The following is a 24,684-nucleotide window of genomic DNA, read 5'->3' on the forward strand; positions in this document are numbered from 1 at the left end:
TTATGACTGACTGATGTGAGTGCATTTCAAGCACGACATACGCTTTCTCGTCTCCTGTCGGCATTTTGTCTCACTGCGCTCTCGAGCGCTCTGGCGGCAGAAACCTGAAGTGCGGCTTCAGCCGAACAAAACTTTATCAGTTTTCTACGTATCTGTAGTGTGTCGTGACCATATGTGAATGAATGGAGCTACAGTGAATTTATGAAATCGCTTCAGTCATTTGTAATAGCCCTGTATATAGGATTTATGATATCCATGACTGCTGCTGGGATGGAATGTTTATGACTGTATGAACTGTTTGAGTACTGGGCATTGCGGTAATTGCACCATGAATCAGGTCCAGGAGGGCAAAGCTGGTGTACTGGTTTTTCATCAATTGACAGTCGATGGAAGAAGGTATCCCATACTGCCTGCTTCATTCTCAACAAATCCTCAGTATTATTTCTAATGGCCATCCCCTAATACTACTGTAGTTCACCAATCATTTTGTCGTTCAGCCTGCCTGTTATGGTTTTATCATCAGAAAGTTTCTTGTCTCTCACACTTTGTTTCAACTTCCTCAGCCTGTTGCCCATCTTCTTCTGGACGTGACCTTTATAACACAGCACTCCACAGCCTTCTATACAAAAATTACCTGTTTTATTAGACCTTAAAGTAATGCACATAAAAAGTTTAACATTTTCAATCGGTGCAGATTATACTTAAAAAAAATAAAAAAAATATTTCCCATGTGATATACCTGTATATATCATTTTATTCGGAAATTGCAACTTTTATAATGAGATAAAAATCCAAAAACGTGAAAAAACTTTTTTTCAATCTAACTCCCCTTAACTGGTGTGAAAAACTTGGTAACAGCTACATGAATGCGTTGCGAGAAGAGCTTGCAAATGTGAAAAACGACTGCACGTTCGTTTCGAGCGAGACAATAACAATCAATCTCAATACAGAATATGCTGTGCGGTCCTTCCTCGACACATTTTGAATGCTAAGGTTGACAGCATAATACAAATAGTTGACATCGCCCGAAAGTATGGAGAGAACTATAACAAATGTCGGTCAGTAATGGATGGCACGTTGCGATCACACATTTCTACGGAAAGAGATGTGTCCAAATCACGTACACTTTTTAGAGTTGAGCAGGCGCTCCATCTCCGTCAATTCCAGTAGATATCAGACCAAATACTGTTTGCTATCGCTTTGTTCCTCGTCTTCTGTGTTGCTCCGGCCCAGGGCTGAGCAGTATTGTGGTCACCAGGTGCGCACGGATAAAAAGCCGGGACACCGCTCACGATGCACCTCCAGCTCGCTAACTCCACCGACGGAGAGAGCAGACAGAACAAAATAGATCATAGAAACAACGAAAAGAGAATCAAGACTCGTGACTATCGTGACGTGGCTCGCTAAAATCAGTACAGGTTGATTGCGCCTGCCAGAAAAGATCCTGCAGTTGATTACTGTTTTAACTCATGACGCTTTGCGTCCTGATGGCACATTGTCATCATGAAGCACTGAGTCAGTTTACACGTAGAAATCCCGTACCACATAATGCAGCCGCCCCTCAGACGTCTTCATGCTCTGTCCCGGTGATTAGTAATGTAAAACGTACTGATATCACGACCTCCAATTGTAACGAATATTCGGGTCGGTAGTGAAATGTAGTCTCATAGTAAACGCGGATTTTACCTCCGTAAGCTCCACAGTGGGTTACAGCGAAATTTAATCCCTCCTTAAAGATGTTCCGAGATTAACAAACACGGTGGATTTTAACAAGAAATGTCTACCATCACCTACCCTAGCACAACTGGAGACAACTGGCTTGCCTCACGGCTTCTAAAGATGTCCCGTGGCTGCTGTCCCGCTTGTGTTCTTCACCGTCGGTCGCGAGCTCTAACGATAGTGCCATAAACAGTGCATAGTAATGTGACAGGTGCGTAGATTAAAAGGCTAAGCCTAATAAGAATCGTAAAATGTTAGGATGCCAACTAGTTATGTTGTATTTCATTTATCGCAAAATTAGTTAAACTATTTGTAGAGCCAGTCTATGGCTAACATTCATAACAAGATTTCGGGTCATTAATCAATAGTTCCAGCGAACCGCAAAATCACAAAAAATCCCTCACACAATCTTAGAGTCAACATGAGATCGCGCAAATATGTTTTCCGAGGGAACTTTTAAGTGTTCAAAAACGTTCAAATGTGTGTGAAATCTTATGGGACTGAACTGCTAAGGTCATCAGTCCCTAAGCTGACACACTACTTAACCTAAATTATCCAAAGGACAAATACACACACCCATGCCAGAGGGAGGGCTCGAACCTCCGCCGGGACTAGCCGCACAGTGTACGACTGCAGTGACTTGGACCGCTCGGCTAATCTCGCGCTGCCTTTAACTGTTAATTCCGTCTTTACGTGGAGTTGCACTTCACACACTAGTTCGCGTGTTGCCATCTCGAAAACAGATCGTAGACTCCCCTGAATAAACACAACATAATACAAGTACGTCACCCGAGGAAATTGCTCAACAAACTTTTCCGTCTTTACATGAGATAACATTTCATACACGGATTCATGTATTACCCCTTCGGAAACAGATCATAAACTGGCAGTCAGCTATCTCAGCAGCTTGATGCTTGTCTTTTGAGAGCGCAATAGTGATAGGGTCCATCATTTCATCGATAAGCACTAAAATTTACAGCTAGCATCTCCTGATGAATTGAGTAATACTGAAATTATTATTAAGAAGTTCTCAGTGCAAGTATCATCATCAGCACGGTTGGAGCTGTGTATTAATATCTGAACAGTAAACATAAATAGTGAAAGATTCGCTTCTCGGCTTCCAGTGTGGTGGTTAAATCCCCGCTGTCTCTCTCTCTCTCTCTGCTCCAGTACGATGCGGCTCTTGCCAGCCCGGCCGTTCCCGCGCTATCCAACCAACCATCTGGTGCGTCGTTCGATGAGTCTGCTATGTGATCCTACCTACTCGTTAGCTTACCGTAACAAAATCTTCCTATACCCTGCATTAAAGTATAGCTACAAAGATGTAGTAAACGTTGATAGCGATGTGGCATTAACGCCACGCAGCTACGAAAGAGGAAATCGAGAAAGCCATAAGAAAAACAAAAACCAATAAAACAACAGGACCTGATGAAATTCTGGCCAGACTCATTAAACGCCTTGATGAAGAAGGTATCCGAGTGTTACAGAAAGTGTTTAACAAAATTTATGATACAAGTCATTATCCTGTCCAGTGGCTATTACCAATTTTCATTCCGACACCAAAAAAGAAGAACGATGGAAAATCTGAAGATCGTAGACAGTTTTAGGAGCCACCCTCTGAAAATATTTCTGAAAGTCATCAACCAAAAGTCTTATGAAGAAAACGAGGAATTCATTCGTGAGACAAAGTTTTGTTTAAGGCACAAGAGAAGCAACAGTTGCACTACAGGTTGTAGTGCAAAGCTCCTATGAGCAGGATAAAAACGTAGGCATCTGTTTTATCGATTATGGTAAAGCCTTCGGTAGAGTACCACATAATAAACTTATGGAAATTTTCAAAAAAAAAATGGATATAGACATCCGCAGCATAGAGAATTTATATTGGAGTCAGACAGCACAGGTAGAGGAGTTTAACAAGGACGTATTCTGTGGCCTGTGTTATTCAATTTGTGCTCTGAGAGTAGTTTTCAGGAAGCACTTGGTGACATAGAAAAAGGCTTCAAGGTTGATGGAGTCTTCATCAACAACATTCGCTGCGCTAATGACACAGCACTGACTCCTGACAGATTAGATGACCTTGAACAACTCGTCATCACAGCAGAGAGTTACAGCAGCAGTATAGGCGTCAATATTAAAGCTAAACAGGTGCATTTTATGACCGTCACACGACAGCCCGGCTGGTTTAAGCACATTGCGACGTGGTGGCTCTGTAAAGACTGGATATCAGACATCAAGATAGAATGTCGCATACAGAACGCCCGAAGCGCTTTCATAAAATGTAAGAAAATCCTCACAAATACAAACCTAGATCTCAAACCCAGGATTAGACTTCTCAGATGTTAACGTCTCGTCTATACTTCTGAAGGATGGACACTAAATATGAAGATAGGAAGATCGAAGCCTCCGAAATATGGATTTGCTGCAGAATGCTTAAGTATTAACAAAATACACAGTAGTGAAGAAAGACATCATAAAGAATTGAACATAACTGAAGTGAGTCAACCGTTCCAATTGGGGTTTTGGCGGTTTATAGGGGCAGTGCACCCATGTTAACCAACTGGGATTTTGGGGAATACAGTGAACAATAAGAATAATTACCACCGAAGTGTTGCGAAGAGTATACAAACGGCGAGAAGACACACTGCATAATTAGGACATACATTACTGCATTTCAAATATACAGACTAGTAAAGTTGATAACACAAGGGAAGACTGAGGGCAAAAGAAGAAAAGAAAAATGCTATGAATCGATACAGCATTGGCAATGGATAGAATTTCCAAGTAGAGATCGATCACTACATATTACCGTTCATAGACTGGAGATGCACCTTTTGATAGCCACCATGCAATAACGAATAGGCAGAAGAAGAAAGAGAAGAAAAACAATAAGAAGATATCAATGAACTAGCCTCAGAATTGTTTATTTCTCACTCAAGCGGGACGTCACGTAAGCAGGTAGCTGTTACACCGAGGTGACAAAAGTCATGGGATACCTCCTAAATTCGTGTCGGGCCTCCTTTTGCCCGTAGTACCGCAGCTTCTCAACGTGGCATTGACTCAACGAGCCGCTGGAAGTCCGCTGCAGAAACATTGAGCCATGTTGTCTCTATATCCGTCCATAATAGAGAATATGTTGCCGGATTTTCGGAACCAACTGATCTCCCGACCATGTCCCATAAATATTCGATGGTATTCGTGACGGGCGATCAGGGTCGCCAAATCATTTGCTCGAATTGTCCAGAATGTTCTGATTTGCAGCATTGACATCCATGCGGAATTCCATCATTGACTAGGAACGTGAAGTGCGTGAATGGCTGCGAATCTCCAAGTAGCCGAAGATAACCATTTCCTGTCAATGATCGGTTCAACTGGACCAGAGGACCCAGTCCATTCCATGTGAACACAGCTCACACCATTATGGAACCACCACCAGTTAGCACAGTGCTTTGTTAACAACTTGGATCCATGGCTTCGTGGGGTCTGCTTCACACATTAACCCTGTCATCAGTTCTTACCAACTGAAATCTGGACTCATCTGACCAGGCCACGGTATTCCACTCGTCTAGGATCCAACCGATATCGTCGCGTGTCCAGGAGAGGAGCTGCAGGCGATGTCATGGTGTCAGCAAAGGCGTCAGTTGTCTGCTATCACAGACCATTGTCGCCAAATTTCGTCGCAGTGTCGTAACGGATACGTTTGTCGCACGTCCCACATTGACTTCTGCGGCTATTTCACGCAGTGTTGCTTGTCTGTTAGCACTGACAACCGTACGCAAATGCCGCTGCTCTCGGTCGTTAAGTGAAGACTGTCGGCCACTGCATTGTCCGCGGTGAGAAGTAATGCCCGAAATTTGGACCACTCGGAAGACTCTTGACACCGTCGTAATCCCAAACGATTTCCATAACAGAATTTCCTATGCGTCTGGCTCAAACTGCCATTCCGCGTTCAAAGTCTGTTACTTCCTGTAGTGTGGCCATAATCATGTTGCAAACCTGTTGACATGAGTCGCCTGAGTACAAATAACAGTTCGGCCAATGCACTGCCATTTCATAGATTGTGTACGCGATACCACTGCTATCTGTGTATATGTGTATAGCTATCGCATGACTTCTGTCACGTCAGCGTATATACTAGTAAAGTTCATGACAGGAAGGAAAATTGAGGGTAACAAAAAGAAAAGGGCGAAGAAGATTATTTTGGTTAGATATGTGGCGTCACCGCCAGACACCACACTTGCTAGGTGGTAGCCTTTCAATCGGCCGCGGTCCGTTAGTATACGTCGGACCCGCGTGTCGCCACTATCAGTGATTGCAGACCGAGCGCCGTCACACGGCAGGTCTAGTCTAGAGACTCCGTAGCACTCGCCCCAGTTGTACAGCCGACTTTGCTAGCGATGGTTCACTGTCTACATACGCTCTCATTTGCCGAGACGACAGTTTAGCATAGCCTTCAGCTACGTATTTGCTACGACCTAGCAAGGCGCCATGTTCAGTTACTATTCTGAACAGACAATATTGTGAATCATGTACCGTCAAGAGCAACGTTCATCATTAATGGATTAAAGTTAAGTATCAAACAAATTACGTCCGCTTTCTGAATTCTAATTCCTTTTCATGTTCCAGACCTCACGTCAGTAGAGTCCTTCCCTCCCCTGCAGCCTGCGTGAGCTAAAAAGCGTGGACTTCGGCATCCACTAGCAACACGGTGTTGGCTCTTCTGCCAACACAATAAGCTAGAGTATTGGCAATGGTCAGGATTACCAAGTGTAGATCAACTGTTACATAATATGGTTCATAAAATAAATATGTACCAGGTGGTAGCCAACATTCATTAATCGATAAGTAGAAGAAGAAAAAGAAGAAGACAAAGAAAAAGATATAATTGCGCTAGCCTGACAAATGTTTATTTTTCCCCCAACTTGGGGAAGGACAGTGGTGAGCTCCAGCGATGCATTTTGTCCGAAGGATTCCGAAAATTTAAATCAGAAATGCAGGACTGTGAATTGTTTTGTGTCGCCTCGTTGTCACTGTAGGCTTGTATCATGGGAAGCACGCACAGGATGCTGTTTGGTGGCCGGTACCTCTTTCTATAACATAATTTCATGCATGTATTAACAGGGTTCTTTATTTATTAACATAAAGAGAGAGCTACTTTACTCGAAATAGTCCATGCGTCGTGGTACAAGCTCTTCCGTAACAGTTCACATTAGCGTCAGTGCTGGTGAAGTACAAGTCACGCCATGTACACTACTCTAGTCGCTGTGTGCTGCCTGAGACCGAGACTCTGTTGTGACTGACTGGAGACTCCACTCGGTGACTCACTGGATGACTGACTGGGCCTTCCGGTCCACGGCGGCGATCTAAATACTGGCGGTCGAGAGTGCGTTGGCGGCGCGTTGCCTGCGAGTCTATATTAGGCCTCTCCCCTGATAGGCGCGTTGCTTGTGCCTACTATCTTCTCGCAACCTCTTTGCCGCCTGCTGTGGTGGCGGCAGTCTACCCCAGCACAAATTGAACCCACGCCCCCGGAATCTTGTCCAGTGGCTTAACTACTACTCCCCTCCTTGTCGCGAAAATCAGCCGCCCAATTTACTCTTCGGTAAAGCGCACGCGTGGGATATTTGACGGAAAACTGTGTACAATTAAACTTTCGGGTGCAGTTACTGTGGAGGTTAATGAAAGTTGTAATTAAGGCAAGGGCTTTTTCAAAATCTTGATTAACTGAGGGAGGAAGTGTAGCTTTTTACAGGGGCTTGTCTGCTGCCTCCGCTGCCGCCGTATAGATTCCGGCCCACGCCGTGACTACAAAGCGGCCTCGCGCCTTATCTGGAAGTGGATCACCTGTGCGGATAAGGCCCTGCCCCCCGACGTTATCAGCGCTGGAGACTTTGTATAATGACGCCGGGCGCAACTGGGGGCGAATAGCGTGCGAGGAGCACTCGCAAAGCACGTGTCGTTGCTGTAAAGCAACCAGCTTGAGTAAAGGCAACCTGGAGGACAGCCATCATGCAATCACTGAATACATAGACGACATAACACTCACAGGACAAATGTCACCCGAAGCCGCCAAACTAATCAAAAGACAAATAATGTACTGGATGACATTCCAGACGACCCTTATGAACAGGATAGACGAACTCGAAGACGAACTACTGAGAATAGACATGATAACCCCAAATCCTGATACCGACAGACCACAAAACCATACCACACATGACCAACCAAAGCAACTGCACAAAACAGCGTTGCTAACGACTCAAGATCACCCATCCACTCCAGCACAACGACGCACATACGACACTACAAAATGCGAAGGACGAATCAAACCAATCAAATTCATACAAGGTGAGACCTTGAACCCAGCGGTGCTAAACACAGCTGCAACGCAAGCCAGCACAACTGGAGCCGAAACAGAAAACATGGACAAATTAGACACCTCAGACTGTAATCAAATCAAACGCAAAATAACTCTCTCTCACTCACTAACAGAGGAAGAAGGCGACGTCTATTATTGCCTTTACGCCAGAGATTGTAGTGTTCATAACAACGATATTCTAAACCGTAATACCGACCTTGAACAGGCACCAGCGCCGGCAGACACCACGAATGCCACACAAAAAGCCGCAGCAACAACCGCAACAAAAGTCTGCGGAGGGTCTGGCAATAGAGGCGACAGTGCGCATAATATACCAAAAGCTGTTATGTCTGTCACAGATAGCGTAGACGAGCATTCAAGTGGGAACCAAATCACGTCAAATCAATGCAGAATGGAGGCACAAACAACCAATACATCTGATACAGATCAAGACTGCACAAACGAAACACACGCAAAAAACAAACGAATCATCACAGCCTTTAGGAAACTAAAACCGCATAGAAAACCCAAACAGCCTAAGAGAGTCCCGAAAGTGAAAGCGTGTGACGACCAATCGCGGCAATCGCAGGCTGCCTCAAAACCTAGTGATACGAAAGTGCATACCCCTGATGATATAAACACCTTCGCAGCCCCCCAACCAACAACCTCAATGCCGACGCCCAAGGAAACCCCCACAACAACCAACGAGGAAGCCAATCCAGCGCCCCCCGCAGAGGTGCACAGCAACGCCACCACACCATCACGACACGTCACGGCTGCAGAGACGCCAACACACGCCATCGACACCGATAGTTTTAGTTACGACAAGCTAGACATAAACGTAAAATTAAGTAGGCTAGAAAAAAGAGACATCTTAGAGACGGCACAGCGGATGCTCATCCGCACCCTACACCCGTACGGCCAATCTGTTTGTTTCCGTACATCAGAGCAAACCGATAGACTGATTCTCAAAACGGATAATATTCCAACAGATCCAGACAGCCTACTAGACCTGCTCATGCAGGTGTGCGCCCGCAGGGAGGAACCATTCGATATGGACAAGCTTTACAAGGATCACGTAAGGGCTCATGGGAGAACATACTTCGATTACAGTCAAACTGGCAGCAAGTGCTACGCCACCGTTAAACACCCTAACTGCTAATAGCTCAGCTTAATGATATGCGGAGTATACTTGTAAATTCGGAGCTCCCACGGGTCCTACGTGAACTGAAAAGTGACATTATGTGCATACAGGAGCCCTACAGTATACAAGGGCATATCCCCAACTTTCCTCCAAGTGCGGTGACAGTTGCGGAGGGGACAGGCTGCATGGCATCTGTCATAATCCTAAACAAAGAAATACATCCAGACAAAATTACAGAACTCTGTTCCGAGCACCTAGTTACAGTTGAAGTCACACACAAGGGGGATACTTGGATCATCGCGTCGCTGTCCGCCCAATTCTGTCATTGCATCAAACCATACGCAGACCTCATCAGAGATGTTGCGCAATACGCTGGCAACAAAAAACTTCTCATCTGTGCAGACATAAATGCCAGATCAACCCTGTGGCATTCAGACAGAACTGACGACAGAGGTAGAATAATAAATGACATCATCCAAGGAAACAGACTACACGTACTCAACAAGGAAGGACACCACCCGACTCACATCGGACACAACGGTCATTCATCAAACATAGACATCACCCTCGTTAATAATGTCGCCATCAACCACGTACGAGACTGGACCGTACATGACCAGATCACTGCTAGCGACCACAAGATCATCACACTAACCTTAAGTGGTACACCAAACGTCAACACAGAAACACTACCAAAAAGACTATTATTTGACAAAACAGACTAGGACAGGGTCAGACAAAAAATACATGAGCACATACCGCAAAACATCAGCGGCAGTGTTGATTACAGAGCACACATGCTGACAGATATCATTACACACACACAGAACACCTGCATACCCACACAAAGAATGACAAAACACCAAAATATTCCCTGGACTACACAATTAACACGACTCAAACAAGACTCAAAACGTAAATGTAAGCTTTACCAACGAGCAATTTCAGATAGAGAAAGACAATTACGACTACACGACTACCGGCTTGCCAAGGACAAATATAAACTTGAGCTGAATAAGACCAGGAAAGGCCATTGGAACAGACATGTAGCAGCACAAACACAACTAAACTTTTGGGGGGAACCATACAAAATCGTGACAGAGAAAATTAAGAGCCCACTGGTTCTGGGAACGCTGCGACAGGAGGATGGTGAGATGACTAAGGGCTGGAGACGCACAGCGGAGTTGCTGCTGAGCAAACTCCTGCCCGACGACATCGCAGACACAGACACACCACAACATGCAGCACTGAGACGCGAAGTAGACACAGTATACACCACACCAACCGTCACCTGTCCATTTGCGCAGGAAGAAGTGGCGACAGCGATCTCAGAACTCAAAAACAAAAAGGCGCCTGGACCGGATGGTATCCACTCTGAGGTACTGAAACAAATTGCACCGCAGATCACCCCGTTTCTCACAACGCTGTTAAACGATGCATTAAGGCTGGGCCGTGTGCCTGCAGTGTGGAAGACCTCGAAGGCGGTTATCATCAAAAAGGCTCCAGACAAAGACACATCAGACCCCAAGTCATACAGACCAATTTGCCTTATCAATACACCTGGTAAAGTACAAGATAAACTACTCTGCAAAAGACTACAAGCACACCGAACACTACGGGTTCTGACACCACACCAATACCGCTTCAGGGAAGGGAAATCTATAGACGACGCAATTAACAGAGCACTCCAAATAGTACACGACACACCCTCCAAATACATACTAGCAATTATGATAGACATCTCAGGTGCCTTCGACAACCTCTGGTGGCCGGCCTTGTTCAAGAGGTTCAGACACCTGCAGGTACCGGAGTCTCTGTATAATAGTTTGATGGACTACTGCAGAGACAGAACGGTCGTTTGGCAAATGGACAACCAGAAAGTGATTAAACGAATTACAAAAGGCTGTCCACAAGGATCGATCTGCGGACCCATCTTCTGGGACATAGTTATAGATCCGCTCCTACAGTTACTAGAGGAGCACATCTTGACAGATGGAGTTGTCGCTTATGCTGATGATCTACTCGTCGTAGCTTCAACAAACAACCGTGCCCAGCTAGAAGAAAGAGCCAATGGAACACTTAGGACAATAACCTAATGGTGCACAGATAATAAATTAAAGATAGCAAGAAATAAACAACTTATACATTGCTAAAGGGTGTCCTGCGCAGGAACCCAATAGTCAAAATCGGGGACACAAACATAAAAAGACTAGCAGTCACACGCTATCTAGGAGTATACATTGATGAACGGTTGAACTTCCACGAACACATGCGAATATGCACAAACAAAGCAGAAAAGATAGTACACAAACTGGCTAGGCTAAATTCGGAACAATTCAGACTACCCCCGTCAGTGACACGAACATACCATTGCGCTCTCTTCGAGTCAGTACTATGCTTTGCTGCCAGTACGTGGGCCCACAGGTTAAATCTCTCAACCAACAGAACCACTGTACGTCGAGGCCAAAGAAGTGTTCTACTTCAGCCGGCCGAAGTGGCCGTGCGGTTAAAGGCGCTACAGTCTGGAACCGCAAGACCGCTACGGTCGCAGGTTCGAATCCTGCCTCGGGCATGGATGTTTGTGATGTCCTTAGGTTAGTTAGGTTTAACTAGTTCTAAGTTCTAGGGGACTTATGACCTCAGCAGTTGAGTCCCATAGTGCTCAGAGCCATCTGAACCAAGTGTTCTACTTCGACTAAGAGGGGCATTCAACACAACATCAAATGACGCACCATGTGTCGTCATGGGAATCTTCCCCATAGGTATCACCATCAGGTACCGCGCAGCAATGTACTGGCTTAGGATGGGGAGAATAGACCAGGTTCGGCAGATCACTGGTGTACCGATTGAGACAACACGACAACTCAGAGCATGGCGAGTGGATACCTGGCAGAGCGAGTGGGCCAACAGCGATAAGGGCCGCCGTGTATACAACTTCTTCCCTGACATCCGGGAAAGACTAAAACTGAAACATACTGAACCCAGCCGCGGTATGGTACATTTCATCACAGGACATGGCCCTTATCCCACGCACCTGTACCGCGTGAGTCTGCAGCAGACTAATAGATGCACATGTGGGGAAGAAGGTTCCCCTGAACATACTGTCTTCTTCTGCGGACAATGCACGAACATAAGACACACAGTACACATAAATCGCCTGAACACTCAGAACGAACTACATGCCATAATACGTGACCGGGAAAGGTGGACTGAACTCAACAAACTAACGGACGAAATCTCGAAGATCCAACAAATAGAATACTTGCGCAACAGACCCTACCGAAGGCAAATCGGTCCAAACAGACGTCACGATGCCCAGGGACACACAGATATGATTAGCACCACGAGTGATGAAGAAGAAACAGATACAGACCAGGGCACAAACACAGATATTGAAGCGTCCAGCGCGGATGATCCATAGTGTCAACCAAGTCAAATTCAAAGAACAGAGTGGAACAACCGAGAAGAGGTGCACAAGCCACACACAATCCTAAAAACAGATTGCACCTTATATGTAAATAGTTAACAGTATCTCCATGTCTAATAAGCTAGGTACCTCTTCAAGGGACCTACGCCTTCCGTTAAGAGGCAGCGCACAGTCTGGATGGAAGGATCTTAATTGTGGTCCCTCTCTTTTGAGCCCAACCCGACGGACACCCATGGTAGATCGGGGAAAACCACCGCTCAGGCTGTGTTGCTGGCGGGGCCGGAAGGTGCTAACTACCACACCACGTATCATTTAAGTCTCATTGGCTCAGCGTAAACTGTTTGTACAACCAACCTACACAGCCTATACCTCAACCTCCACTACACTAACAACTTCTGATCTGAAGCTTAACGTTAGGCACCTCTTCAAGGGACCTACGCCACCCTGGTAAGAGGCGGCGCACGTCCTGGACGGAAGGATCTTAATTGTGGTTCCTCTCTTTTGAGCCCAACCCGACGGATACCTATGGTAGATCGGGGAAAACCACCGTTCAGGTCGTGTTGTCGGCGGGGCCGGGAGGTGCTTGCGCCTGATGTACTCTACCAGGAGCCTTGTAGGCTCAACACAAACTGTTAGCGTGATTACCTTATTACTTTTACCACAAGTACCCTTTCATTAGCAACTTTGAGCCAAGCACAAAATCAGTTACCTCTCTATTGTACATCGTAATTAGTTTAGCAGGCTGGACATGGAGGTCTTAGTGTTAGTTTCTAGCTTTAACGTACCCTAATCTCTTCTAGTTAAGTTAGTTTTTAGGATGGTAGACGTTAAAGGCATGGTGAGCGACGGACAGCGTCTTGAGGGTCATTCCAAGACCCGGGCCGCCGCCCACAACCAGGTGACGGGCAGCATTATACCTATCCCTTCTCTATTCAGTTCTCTTCCTTCCTTCTTTCTAAATATTTAATTTCGTTTTGTTTATTAATATCTTACTTGATTTTGTATTAGTTATAAGTTTTTATAATGCTGCAAAAAAAAAAATAAAGATATCAAATGGAACTAAACAGAGCCCGCCTCCACGTGGCGGGACACGGGCAACGGTGTGAGTGGGGACGGGAGCCGGTGTGGTGTTGCTTTCAGTCACACAGGACCCCGGACCCAGTCACAGCGGCTAAGTGGCGACATACGATCCACCATAAGAAATTAGACGGTGGGTCATAAAATATAAGTAGCTAGTGAAAAAAAAAGTCCGTATCTGTTCTCGCTTCTTGGCGATACTTGCGGTGCACATTCAGAGAAGGCAAGGCAACACTACATTTTGTCCCCTGAGGTCGGCAGCGTTACGGGATCTCTCTTTGTCGATATTTCCCTCAACTTTCAACAAACAAATCACCACAGCTCGGTTCCTTTCTTCATTTTGATATACTCCAGCCGTTATGAAACTGATAAATTTTTTGGATAAAATTATGGAATTGATTCGTACCATAATCATGATTCTCAGTCATTGGCCACATAAACAGAATCTCAGGTTGTTGCTGTTTTCTTATATTTAAAAAACTTGTCTACATCTGGTTGATGAACAGCGAAATGAATGTCATTGTAAAAGTGATTGACTGTGTGCACCGAAAGACATACGAGGAAGCTGATCATCTGCGAGACGTCTACACCCATGTGTGGGATCTTCGATTGTCTAACGAGAAGAAATGCCACTACACAGCTGCTATATATATATGTTTTTTTGCAAAACAGTTTCAAAGCATTATAATTTAATTTTCAACGCCAAAAGATACAGATGAATGCATTTGTAGACTACATAATACGACTGAAAGAAGAAAATGTAGCCTCAGTACCGTTTAACATTGACACTGAAGTATACGTGTTGTCAAATATTGAACTGAAGTTCAGCTTTAGTTCGCAACCAAATCACAGTAACACAGTCTATATCCCTGTTTCTTTTAAACTGTGTAATCTCCTCTAACACTGTTAGGGAATAGTAAAATAATTATTCTCTGGAACATGTGTAAACGGACAGGTGATTTGAGTGACCCACGGCTTCATATTTCGTACAGACGTCTTACTTTTCGTCCGAACTGCGCCCAAACGTCTTTTTTATAATTGTAATCGAACAGATTAGGGATCAGCGGAAAAGGAGGAAAGATAAAATACATTCATCTTTCACGTACTGTTGTCATTTTGATAGACGTGTTTCTAATTAAATGTCGCGACAAGACAGCTTTCTTTTCACCCTCGTTGAAATTTTGCGTACTATCTATATCATTGATATGGACGCATGACTAAGGGCGAAGTGCACTTTTTCGTAAACAGTGTTTGATAATTCCGCAATTGTACATACGGCCTGCGTCACATTAATTGTGGAGAGTCATTTAGAGTATATAAAACGTGTCGAGGGGACGCGGGGAACAGCGCATTCGTAATGCGGAAACGAAGCGATTTACCTGATGTCCTAAAGGGCATGAGCCTTGGATTTCGGGTCAAGGGTGGAAGGAATTCCCAAACTGCTACGTTTGTAAACTGTTCACGTCGTACCGTGGTTAAAGTACGTCGTGCATGGCAAAATGGCGCTACCCAAAACCGGCGGCGAGGCGACTGTGGTCCATTACAGGCCATAAGAAGACAGAGGTGAATGGCGGCTGCGGAGGTGTTTATGGGTGAACCGCCGCCCTACTGTTCAGCAACTGATCGCCCGGATCGACCAACGGGCTACCAGCAGTGTCTCCTCGACGAACGTTGAGCGAACGTTGCCGCGTACATACCTCCACAGCAGACTCCTGCTTCATGTAACCATTCAGACTGCTGTTCATCTGCGACAAAGACAGCACCGCAGCTCGACGTCGACTGAGTGGCGACAGGTGGGCTTTTCGGATGAATCACGTCGTATGTTCCATCGGACAGATGGTCGTTGCCGTTTACGGCCTTACAACAACTGTTGGAATGATCTAGACAGCAGGAGGCAGCGTTAGGGACTGGGGGAATGCTTTCATAGCATTCCCTGTGTGATTACGTCATTCTGGAAGACACAGTGGATCAAGTATGCATGTATTCTTGGGGACCGTGCCCAGCCATATATGCAGTTTGCTTTTCTTCGGTACCTTGGCCTCTACCAGCAGGACAATGCAACGTGTCACACAGCTCGCATTGCACGTCCGTGGTTGGAAGAGCACCAGGATGACTTACAGTACTCCCCTGACTAGCAGACTCTCCGGATTTAAACCCAGTCGAGCATCTGTGGGATCACCTCAGTAGGGGCTGTTCCCTTCATGGACGCTCAACCATTAAACCTAGCGCGGCAGTCGAGTCAGTACGGCTCTTCATCCCCGATGGCACCTTCCAGAACATCACTGACTCTCTTCCTGCACGTCAGTGCTGCGAAATATGGTTATCCAGGCTTTTGACAGGTGTTAACGTTAATGTGACTCGATAACGTATAGCGGAACAACGTGACAACATCGATCAGCGTTCTACTTTAACAGGTGTACGGGAACGAAGCGTTGTGCGAAGCATCGTGGAAACTGCTCCATAATCACGACAGACGAAAGCAAATCAATCGGGAACCAGCGTGAAAACAAAACTGATTTATTAAGGGAAGAGTCCACGATTAATTGTTTGCACATGGATGACGGTTAACCAGCATTATGTCCTACGATTGCACGATGCACTGAGGATAAACGACACGTACTGTGGCGATCAAAGAACAGGAGTGTTTACCACAGTCACACTTCCAGTCCTATGGCACTAAGTGTCAGACAGCACTGGGCCATAAACGAAATGGCAACGGTTAATCCCACCGAATATGAAAATCTGTGATTCTTTTCTTCCCTAGAATTAAAGGGGTCTAAAAAGGGCGGCGTTTTCAGGGCATGGAAGAAGTGAAAAAAGAGCCCCTAAAACATTCAAGGCGGCATTTATAAAAGTAAGCACTCTGACCTCACTGACGTCCCCGGACGTGTGGGTGGTTGGCTAACAGTTAAAAACAGTGTTTACCTGCAGCAGTACAGCGGGAAGTACCCCTCTGCCTGGGGAAAGACTTCCATAACCATGCCGATTTCGCCCTCGTGTTAAGACCACTATCCGCGGTGTTTTTGGGAAATGTGGTATTCCTACCAAAAGAGCTTAGGCATGTTTACTGCCTGAATACAGGTATTCACTTGGGTGCTATACATCAGATAATATGGAGAGCACTGCCGAGCAAAAGTTGGGTCTACTCGGAACTTTTAGAGAAATGCAAGACATGCTGAAATGTCTGCCAAGCGCCCAGTCCAGTTCACCAGTATTTGTACTTCCTGAGCTTCACACAGTTTATTTAAAGAATACTCAATAGGTCTTTGACTGAAGGTGTCACGTTACAAGCGAATCAAAATACACACACACACACACACACACACAGACTGTGTGCATTCAAAAGTATCTCGATACTCACCTTATCACAACCGAACTTTACTTACGGCCCTTTTATTCCGCTACACGCTCCATTCCGGCAAGGATACTGAGAGTCAAACGGGCTAAACGCAGCTGCACAGCTGGAACCAACACTGTTCAACTGTGTGTGAAAATCTTATGGGACTTAACTGCTAAGGTCATCAGTCCCTAAGCTTACACACTACTTAACCTAAATTACCCTAATGACAAACACACAGACCCATGCCCGAGGGAGGACTCGAACCTCCGCCGGGACCAGCGGCACAGTCCATGACTGCAGCGCTTTAGACCGCTCGGGCAACCAACACATTACAGTTTCCCGTATCGTACGATTAACTCTGATGAGAGCTGCTGAAGTGTCGTGGTGTATTTGTGTTGCGATGGGTAACAGCCGGTAATTATTGAGTGCACTGGAGTTGGTCTTCCGAAATATCAACTAATTAGTCTAGTTCACATCGGCATTCTGACGAAATCAGGCAGTATCAGCTTTTTTGTCATTATATTACTAATACTCCAAGCGACGGTGACACGGAAGTGTCTGATGCGTTGGTGGTAAACGGCAAGGAGCAATAATATCGCGTTATTATGATCGCCTCCAAGAATGGAGGGAAGCTGCCATTGCAACTGAAGCAGAGCTATGAGTGCCGGAAGTGAGTCAAGTTCTGAAAGGGCCGTAAGCGTATCGTCAACACTGTTGTCTGCAGCGCAGTCCACTGCTGCTGAAGCATACATCGCTGGCAGAATCATTCAAAGTACACGATGATCGAGACGGTCAAGGTAGTGTAACTGAAGGAAGATCCAAAACGTATTCGGGTGTCACGATTGTTCACTTCAAGCCACTTCTGAAGACTTATGGCTACGTGGCGCGTTATAGTCTTGGAACATCCCACCTCCCCCCAAGGAAGAGAACCCTCGTGCAATGCTGAATGACATATCTCGATAATTCTGTCATGCCTTCCTTGTTGTGAGGGGCCTGCTTTTAGTAAATCCCTCCTTCCACAAAGCTGCAATAGAATCGTCGTCTGTCAAAGTTATTTTCTTTTATTTCAAGTCTATGGTCACAAACTTGTAGGTCCTCAGACTACCAATTTTGGTCACCAATGACCATGTTCAGATCCGCAGCAAAATATGGGAAAAAAACACAAATGCAGTTAGTGGATCGTCTATAGCTTAAAACAATAAATAGATAATCTCCTGAACTTTGCTGCAGACCTGAAGATGGTCATTGCTGACCGAAACCGGTTGTCTGAGGACCCATAATTTTGTGACCATAGACGTGAAATAAAAGAAATTTATTCTACATTTTCGGGTCACTGTTACATTTGCGGCCATGTCGCAGCTTTTGAAAAAAGTTATTTGCTTTGTACGTGCGCCTACCCAAGACTTGTTTTGGAGCCGAGGACAATCTGCAGCGTTCGTTGCACTCTTACGACTGCTTTCAGAGTGAGCGGATATCAAGTCATCAGTCACTAGTGTAGGCTGCGGTGAAAGCCCTGCCCGCTGTTTCGTCTGCTGTTATGCCCTCTGAGGCGGCGTGCTGTCAGAAACGTTGCTAGACTTCAATCGTGTTGACTACGCGAGAAGATACTGACGCCTGAGAGAATCGAAGCTGTTTTGAATCTCAGAGGGTGTTCCTGCAACGTATTAGGATTGGTAAAGTGCTGTCTTCTTGGTGTCTCCATATTTTTGCTCGACCCCTGCAAAACAGGCCACGGGTGACGCGCGGCCACGCTTGGCTGTGTACCGGGCAGTGGGAGCCGCCTGGTGTACACGTGCCTAGCCGAGCCAACAGCTCGACCAGTTGTTAGCTGCGTTCCGGCACTGACGGCTATTTCTTCAAGAGTGGAAATGATCTCAACGTTCCCTCGTCAAGGTGGTGTTCGACGATAGCTATCGTGTTGCCGAAGGGCGTTATTCTAAAGTTGTTTGAAGCCAATGTTACAACACCATCGTCACTGGCGTTTAATCCTCCTTCTTTCTTACTTCTTAACGGTATTGTTGGTTAGACAGCCTCTTAACGATGTTGTGGTCCGAGCTGTTTAAATACTTTCTTTCTGCGCATTGCCGCGCGGGGTAGCCGCGTGGTCTTTGGCACCTTGCCATGGTTCGCGTGGCTCCCCTGTCGCAGGTTCGAGCCCTTCCTCGGGCAAGGGTGTGTGTGTCGTCCTTAGTTATTTTAAGCTAGTTAAGCCTAAGGACCGATGACCTCAACTGTTTTGTCCCACAGGAACTTGCCACAAATTTCCAAATTTTTTTCTCCGCATTGGTTGTTGCTGGGATTCTCTGCATGCGCTTTTGCGTCCTAGAGTAAGGCACAGAAAGCAGCCGGTGTTAAATATTAGTTATATTTGTAGAATACACGGAGTACGTGATGTCTTTCAAGTAAGTTAATCACACTTTGAACATAATACGTTTGTCTGCATTTTCCATCTTCCCCGCAGCGTCTGTCAAAATCAGTTACTATTGGTTTTCCGTCTTGAGATTTCTGCGATTTAACTGGTTAATTGGTTGATTTGGGGGAGGGGACTAAACAGAGAGGTCAACGGTCCATCAGATTAGGGAAGGATGGGGAAGGAACTCGTCCGTCCCCTTTCAAAGGAACCAGCACAGCATTTCCCTGAAACAATTTAGGGAAATCACGGAAAACCTAAATCAGGATGACCGGACGCGGTTTTGAACCGTCGTCCTCCCGAGTTCGAGCCCAGTGCTCTAACCAATAGGCCACCTCGCTCGTGCAATTTAATTAAAGAGAATTATACCAGACGAGTTTCGCTTTTATTTATAAAGCATTTTCCGTGGTTATTCTGCAAATTGCATACATACGTATCTACAGTTTTGTTTGTTTTACGTTAAAAACAGCTTTTTGTTTATAAAGTTACCGTAAGTAACTTGCATGCCAAATCTATAAACAAAACGTTGTTTTTAACCTAAATAAAAAAAATATGTACAAACGTACGCATCCAGTTAGCAGACTGACCACAGCAGACGCTTTGTAAATAAAACCGAAACGCGTCTGGTACAATTCTCTTTAATTAAATTATAGTAAGCGCAAGAACCAAAACCAATAATAACTGATACTTGGAACATTTTAATGGAATAATGATAATAATGTTGTGTATGTGTTCAAGGTTACAAAAATTCTCCATTTGGTCAAGAAACTTCAGGAGTACATTTTATGGTTATGGTTTAAAAGTAAAAATCAGGAGGTATTAATTTTGCACCATCTTTTACAGTTGCAATTTACGTTCGTGCCTTTAAAAAATCGTTAAATTCCAAGACTGTGCTTTATGCATATATTTGTTTTAACATCAGAAATTTTTAAATTAAAATCAATTAAATTTGTAGAAAGAGAATATGTTAGTAATATTGTTGTTTTGTTAAAGCTCTGATGTTATTTTTTACAAGAGAATTAGGCTCGGGAATGCAGGACAAAAGCAAACTAGCGCTTTTCATTTATTGTAATGTTGTTCTACCAAATACCGTCGGAAGATTCAGTTAACTGAAATTGTAAATGCTTGTCGAGCAGCTGATATTTATTGTTGTAATAAACAGCAGATGGTAACTGTTCTTCAATTATTGTACTGTAGACGCAGAAACACCAGAAACCTTCAGCAGCCATTCCCGTCTCTCTCCTGCCTCAGTAACAAAAGAACATGTGCAACTGCCACAAGTCTCAAAACCATACGTACACTATTGGAGGCAGAGCCTAGTGTCTGTCATTGTAACGCGTTGCTAGTGCATCGTTGATTGTCTGTATAAATCGTGCTTTCTCACTTAATGGAAATGAGTCACGTTGCTAAGTAATAGGTGTGCCACATTATCTGTGGAAGTTCACAGGAGGCCAACATGTGGTGTCAGTCCGGTTACTTATGGGACACGGATGTTTCCTCATGTCGCCATTCGACTGTGGGATGTGAAGACGTGTCTGAATAGCCGATATCGGTAACGGTGTTCGTCGACATGGTGGTATCCGGTTCCTTTACTAGAGACGCAAAAAAAAAAAAATTTCATCATTGGGGTTTAAATGGAATGAGGAGAAGTGGTGGTGGTGGTGCTCGTGCTAGTGGTCGTGGTGGTGGTGGTGGTGGTGGTGGTGCGCGGTTCCTCATTACAGGACCTCATCAGCGCGCTGAGGTGTCTGGTGACTCCATTGAATGACCGCATGTGGTGTTGTTGGAGGTCATTCGTCCAGCTGGGCGGCACCGTTACTGGCATCAGAGGGGGGGGGGGGGGAGGGGGGGGGGGGAGCAGCTTGCTCCTCGACACCAGCCCGCACGCAGCCTTTGTGTTCCTCTCACTGGCAGACTCACCCATCACAGCACAGAACGAGTCGCCACACTGCACCAGCAGCAGTTAGAGCTAACAATATGATACGGATGCAAATTCTGTACACTATACTTTGGAAAAAAGAGGAACGCTACGTCGCTAAAAGCCAGTGGTGTGACCAAGCGACAAGTCCTCTCTCGCTGCCTCGTTGCAACGCAGGCAGTATTCCACGTCGCCGTTACGCCACTGTTGGTTCAGACTGCTTTCATGCGGCGTCTGAAATCCTTTCTTAACCTAGTAAACATACAGAGGTAGTGCAATAACTTACTAGTTTCGCACTCAGGCGCTGATGTGCTAGCGGATTATAGAAAGCACTGGATACGAATCAGGAAAATGATATTCTGAGATGGAAAAATAAACACATGTGTTTTTCAAGTTAATGCTTTTGCTGGAGTAGCATCGCCACGAGACGAATAGTAGTTTGATTTCCACATATACAGGCGTGCTGACGATTTCATTTCTCCGTACAGTATTCAGTCAACTGATCGGGTCATCATGTCAGCTGCCGAGAGCTGTGATCTGAGATACGCTCGCTATCTGAAACCAAGCGAACGCAACCGGACACCCGGAAATGCGCTGAGAAAACTTCATAAATAACAAAATGTCGGGGTATGCAGTTTGTTACATACTGAATTAAACTGTCGGTAAAAGTGAAGAGCTAAACGTTTAACCGAATATTTTCCATGGTCGGCACTCGACGTATTTTGTGAGCCACGTTGCAAAATACGCCGACAGCTGCTAAGTGCGTCTCTGTGTTGTGCCACCAGTTACTAACTACAACATGACCATCACGCCGCAAAGCATCACCTTAGCATCATCTACGTACAATCTGACATACGTACTTTTCTCCCTCCAGTTAAAAACACCTATAGTGAAATCTGCTTTTAAATTTCTTCTTTAGAATCACAAGAGAGGAACAAACTTAGATATGAAATGTGTGTGATGGGTGTAATTTGAAAAGACAGCACCAATCCGAACACTTATGTCATGTCATCAGATGCCATAAACTGCCTAACGCGCATGTCGCCTGTATCGTTATTTGGAACCTCTTACGTTATGCTAGGGTCACTTTCTGTGGTGCGGTGATGGCTGTGTAGGTCGGAACTGGCAGTACAATAAACACATTCGTTAGCAGCTGACGGGGTGTTTCCCAACAGACTTCGGTTTTTGACAAAATTTTGCAGTTGAATTGGTGAAAGTACTGTTTCGTACTTTACCAACATAGAGCTTATTTTATCAACGTACTGTTGTGTTTGTTGTGAAAGTAAACAGTAGTTCATATTGCATTGTGGGGCTTTACGTTGGACACGAATTCTACAGAATCGCTAGAGACGTCACCCCACTACCTTAGAGCTACTTGACAGACCAGTGATCGCAGATAGTTGGTTCCGAAGCTAAGCACAGCGCAACGCCCCCACAGGTGCGTGTTTTTGGTGTCGTCCACGGCACGTCGACGTAAGAGGACGGCACGTCGATAACAATGCCTGCGGACCCAGCAGTGAGGGCCTGCTAGTGAGCCACCCAACCACGAAGGAGCGCGGGTATTCTGAAGCGCTGGTCTTACCTTCCGGCATGGCGAGCTATTAGAGTGTCGAGTGGGAGGCGGCGTCGGCGTCGGCGTCGGAGGCGGCAGCTGCGGCGGCGTCGGCGGGCGGGCGTCGACTGATGGTGATCCGGCCGGCGTCTGGGCGGCGCGCGCGCGATCAATACGCTCCGCGGAGCTGCGGGCGGTGAGCGGAGGCGGCGCGACGCCCACCCTGGGGCGCCGCAGACAGGGCCGCCTCCGAGGACTCTGCCGCCGGAACAACGCCTGCGGTCCGTCCCCGGCGTCTCCCCTCGTTCCACACGTAACAGGCGCGACCTTGCCGGTACGGTTGCCGCCGACCTTCCCCTCAGGCCAAACGAGGGTGTGGCAGCAGGGAAGACGAAGTAGAACAGCACAGAGACTGCCGTACACAAGTGTACGCGAGGTACGGTCCGCGAGTAACGTCCCGCAAGCTGCCCACAGTGCAGACTGATGCGAAAAAAATTTCGTAACACCGAGAAGGAGTTGTGCGACATAAACGAAAGTTGGCAGGCGTGTTTCTACAGCTCAAATATAACGCCTGTTTAAATTCTCCCAGTCGCATATACTAAACTACGTCCGAACAGGCCTTGGAAGGCCCGACGGTACTGACCGGCCACCGTGTCATCCTCAGCCCACAGGCGTCACTGGGTGCGGATATGGAGGGGCACGTGGTCAGCACACCGCTCTCCAGGTTGTATGTCAGTTTACGAGACCGGAGCCGCTACTTCTCAGTCAAGTAGCTCCTCAGTTTGGCTCACAAGGGCTGAGTACACCCCGCTTGCCAACAGCACTCGGCAGACCGAATGGTCACCCATCAAAGTGCTAGCCCAGCCTTACAGCGCTTAACTTCCGTTATCTCGCGGGAACCGGTGTTACCACTGCGGCAAGGCCGCTGGTAGAAGCGGTAGTATGAGAATGCAAATACGGTTTGCTTCAAATACGGGCTGTAAAGGTCGTGAGGTAAGTTTCCTTTAATTTTAGTCTATGGTCACAAACTTTTTGTTAAAAGATTACCGGTTTCGGTCTTTAATGACCATCATCAGATCTGTTTCATCAAAACGAAGTCCTAATGTACTGCAGCCATAGTGGCACCGTGCAGTACATTAGGACTTTGTTTTTATGAAACAGATCTGATGATGGTCATTAAAGACCGAAACCTGTAATCTGTTAACAAAAAGTTTGTGACCATAGACTTAAATTAAAGGAAACTTATTACATATACGGGTCACTGTTTTTTCGCGACGATGTCACAGCTAATGAAACGTCGTGAGAGTTACTTACCTTTGACATTTGACATGGTGAGCAGAGTTTGGTCAACAATGCCTTTAAGTGAAAAAAGACGCCATTACCAACACCTCACTCAGTTTGAACGAGGTCGTGCAATAGGGCTATGAGAAGCTGGATGTTCCTTCTGCTATAATGCAGAAAGACTTAGCAAGGATGTAGCCACTGTACGTAATTGCTGGCAGCGGTGGTCACACCAATGTTCGGTGGCAAGAAGACTGGGTTCCGGACGGCCACGTCGTATTACCGACAGGGAAGTCCACGATGTTCGGCGTATGGCTCTGCCGCATCTTAATGCATCTGCAGCAGCAATTCGAGCAGTTGTTGATACCGCAGTGATACAGCGGTTACAAATCGATCACTTCAGGAGCAACGCTGAGCCAGAAACCAAACCACTGCCATATGCTGTCAAGCGAGAGCTCATT

At 45.9% G+C, this 24,684-nt stretch overlaps 1 protein-coding gene across 5 annotated transcripts in view; it reads right to left on the reverse strand.

The window, feature by feature from the left end:
* The window catches only part of LOC124620272 (calcium-binding protein E63-1), a 602,105-nt gene that overhangs the window by 236,827 nt on the left and 340,594 nt on the right, over positions 1–24,684 (reverse strand). Inside the window, exon 1 of one of the 5 annotated variants that reach the window (XM_047146974.1) lies at positions 22,973–23,033. The exons of the other annotated variants lie outside the window; for them this stretch is intronic. Coding sequence (XP_047002930.1) covers positions 22,973–22,982 — 10 coding nt within the window. The 5' untranslated portion in view covers positions 22,983–23,033. Of the gene's footprint in view, positions 1–22,972; positions 23,034–24,684 lie in introns of those variants that run through there. 5 annotated transcript variants of the gene reach the window in all.

This window comes from Schistocerca americana, chromosome 1 (assembly GCF_021461395.2).
Source record: "Schistocerca americana isolate TAMUIC-IGC-003095 chromosome 1, iqSchAmer2.1, whole genome shotgun sequence".
NCBI classification, from domain to species: Eukaryota; Metazoa; Arthropoda; class Insecta; order Orthoptera; family Acrididae; genus Schistocerca; species Schistocerca americana.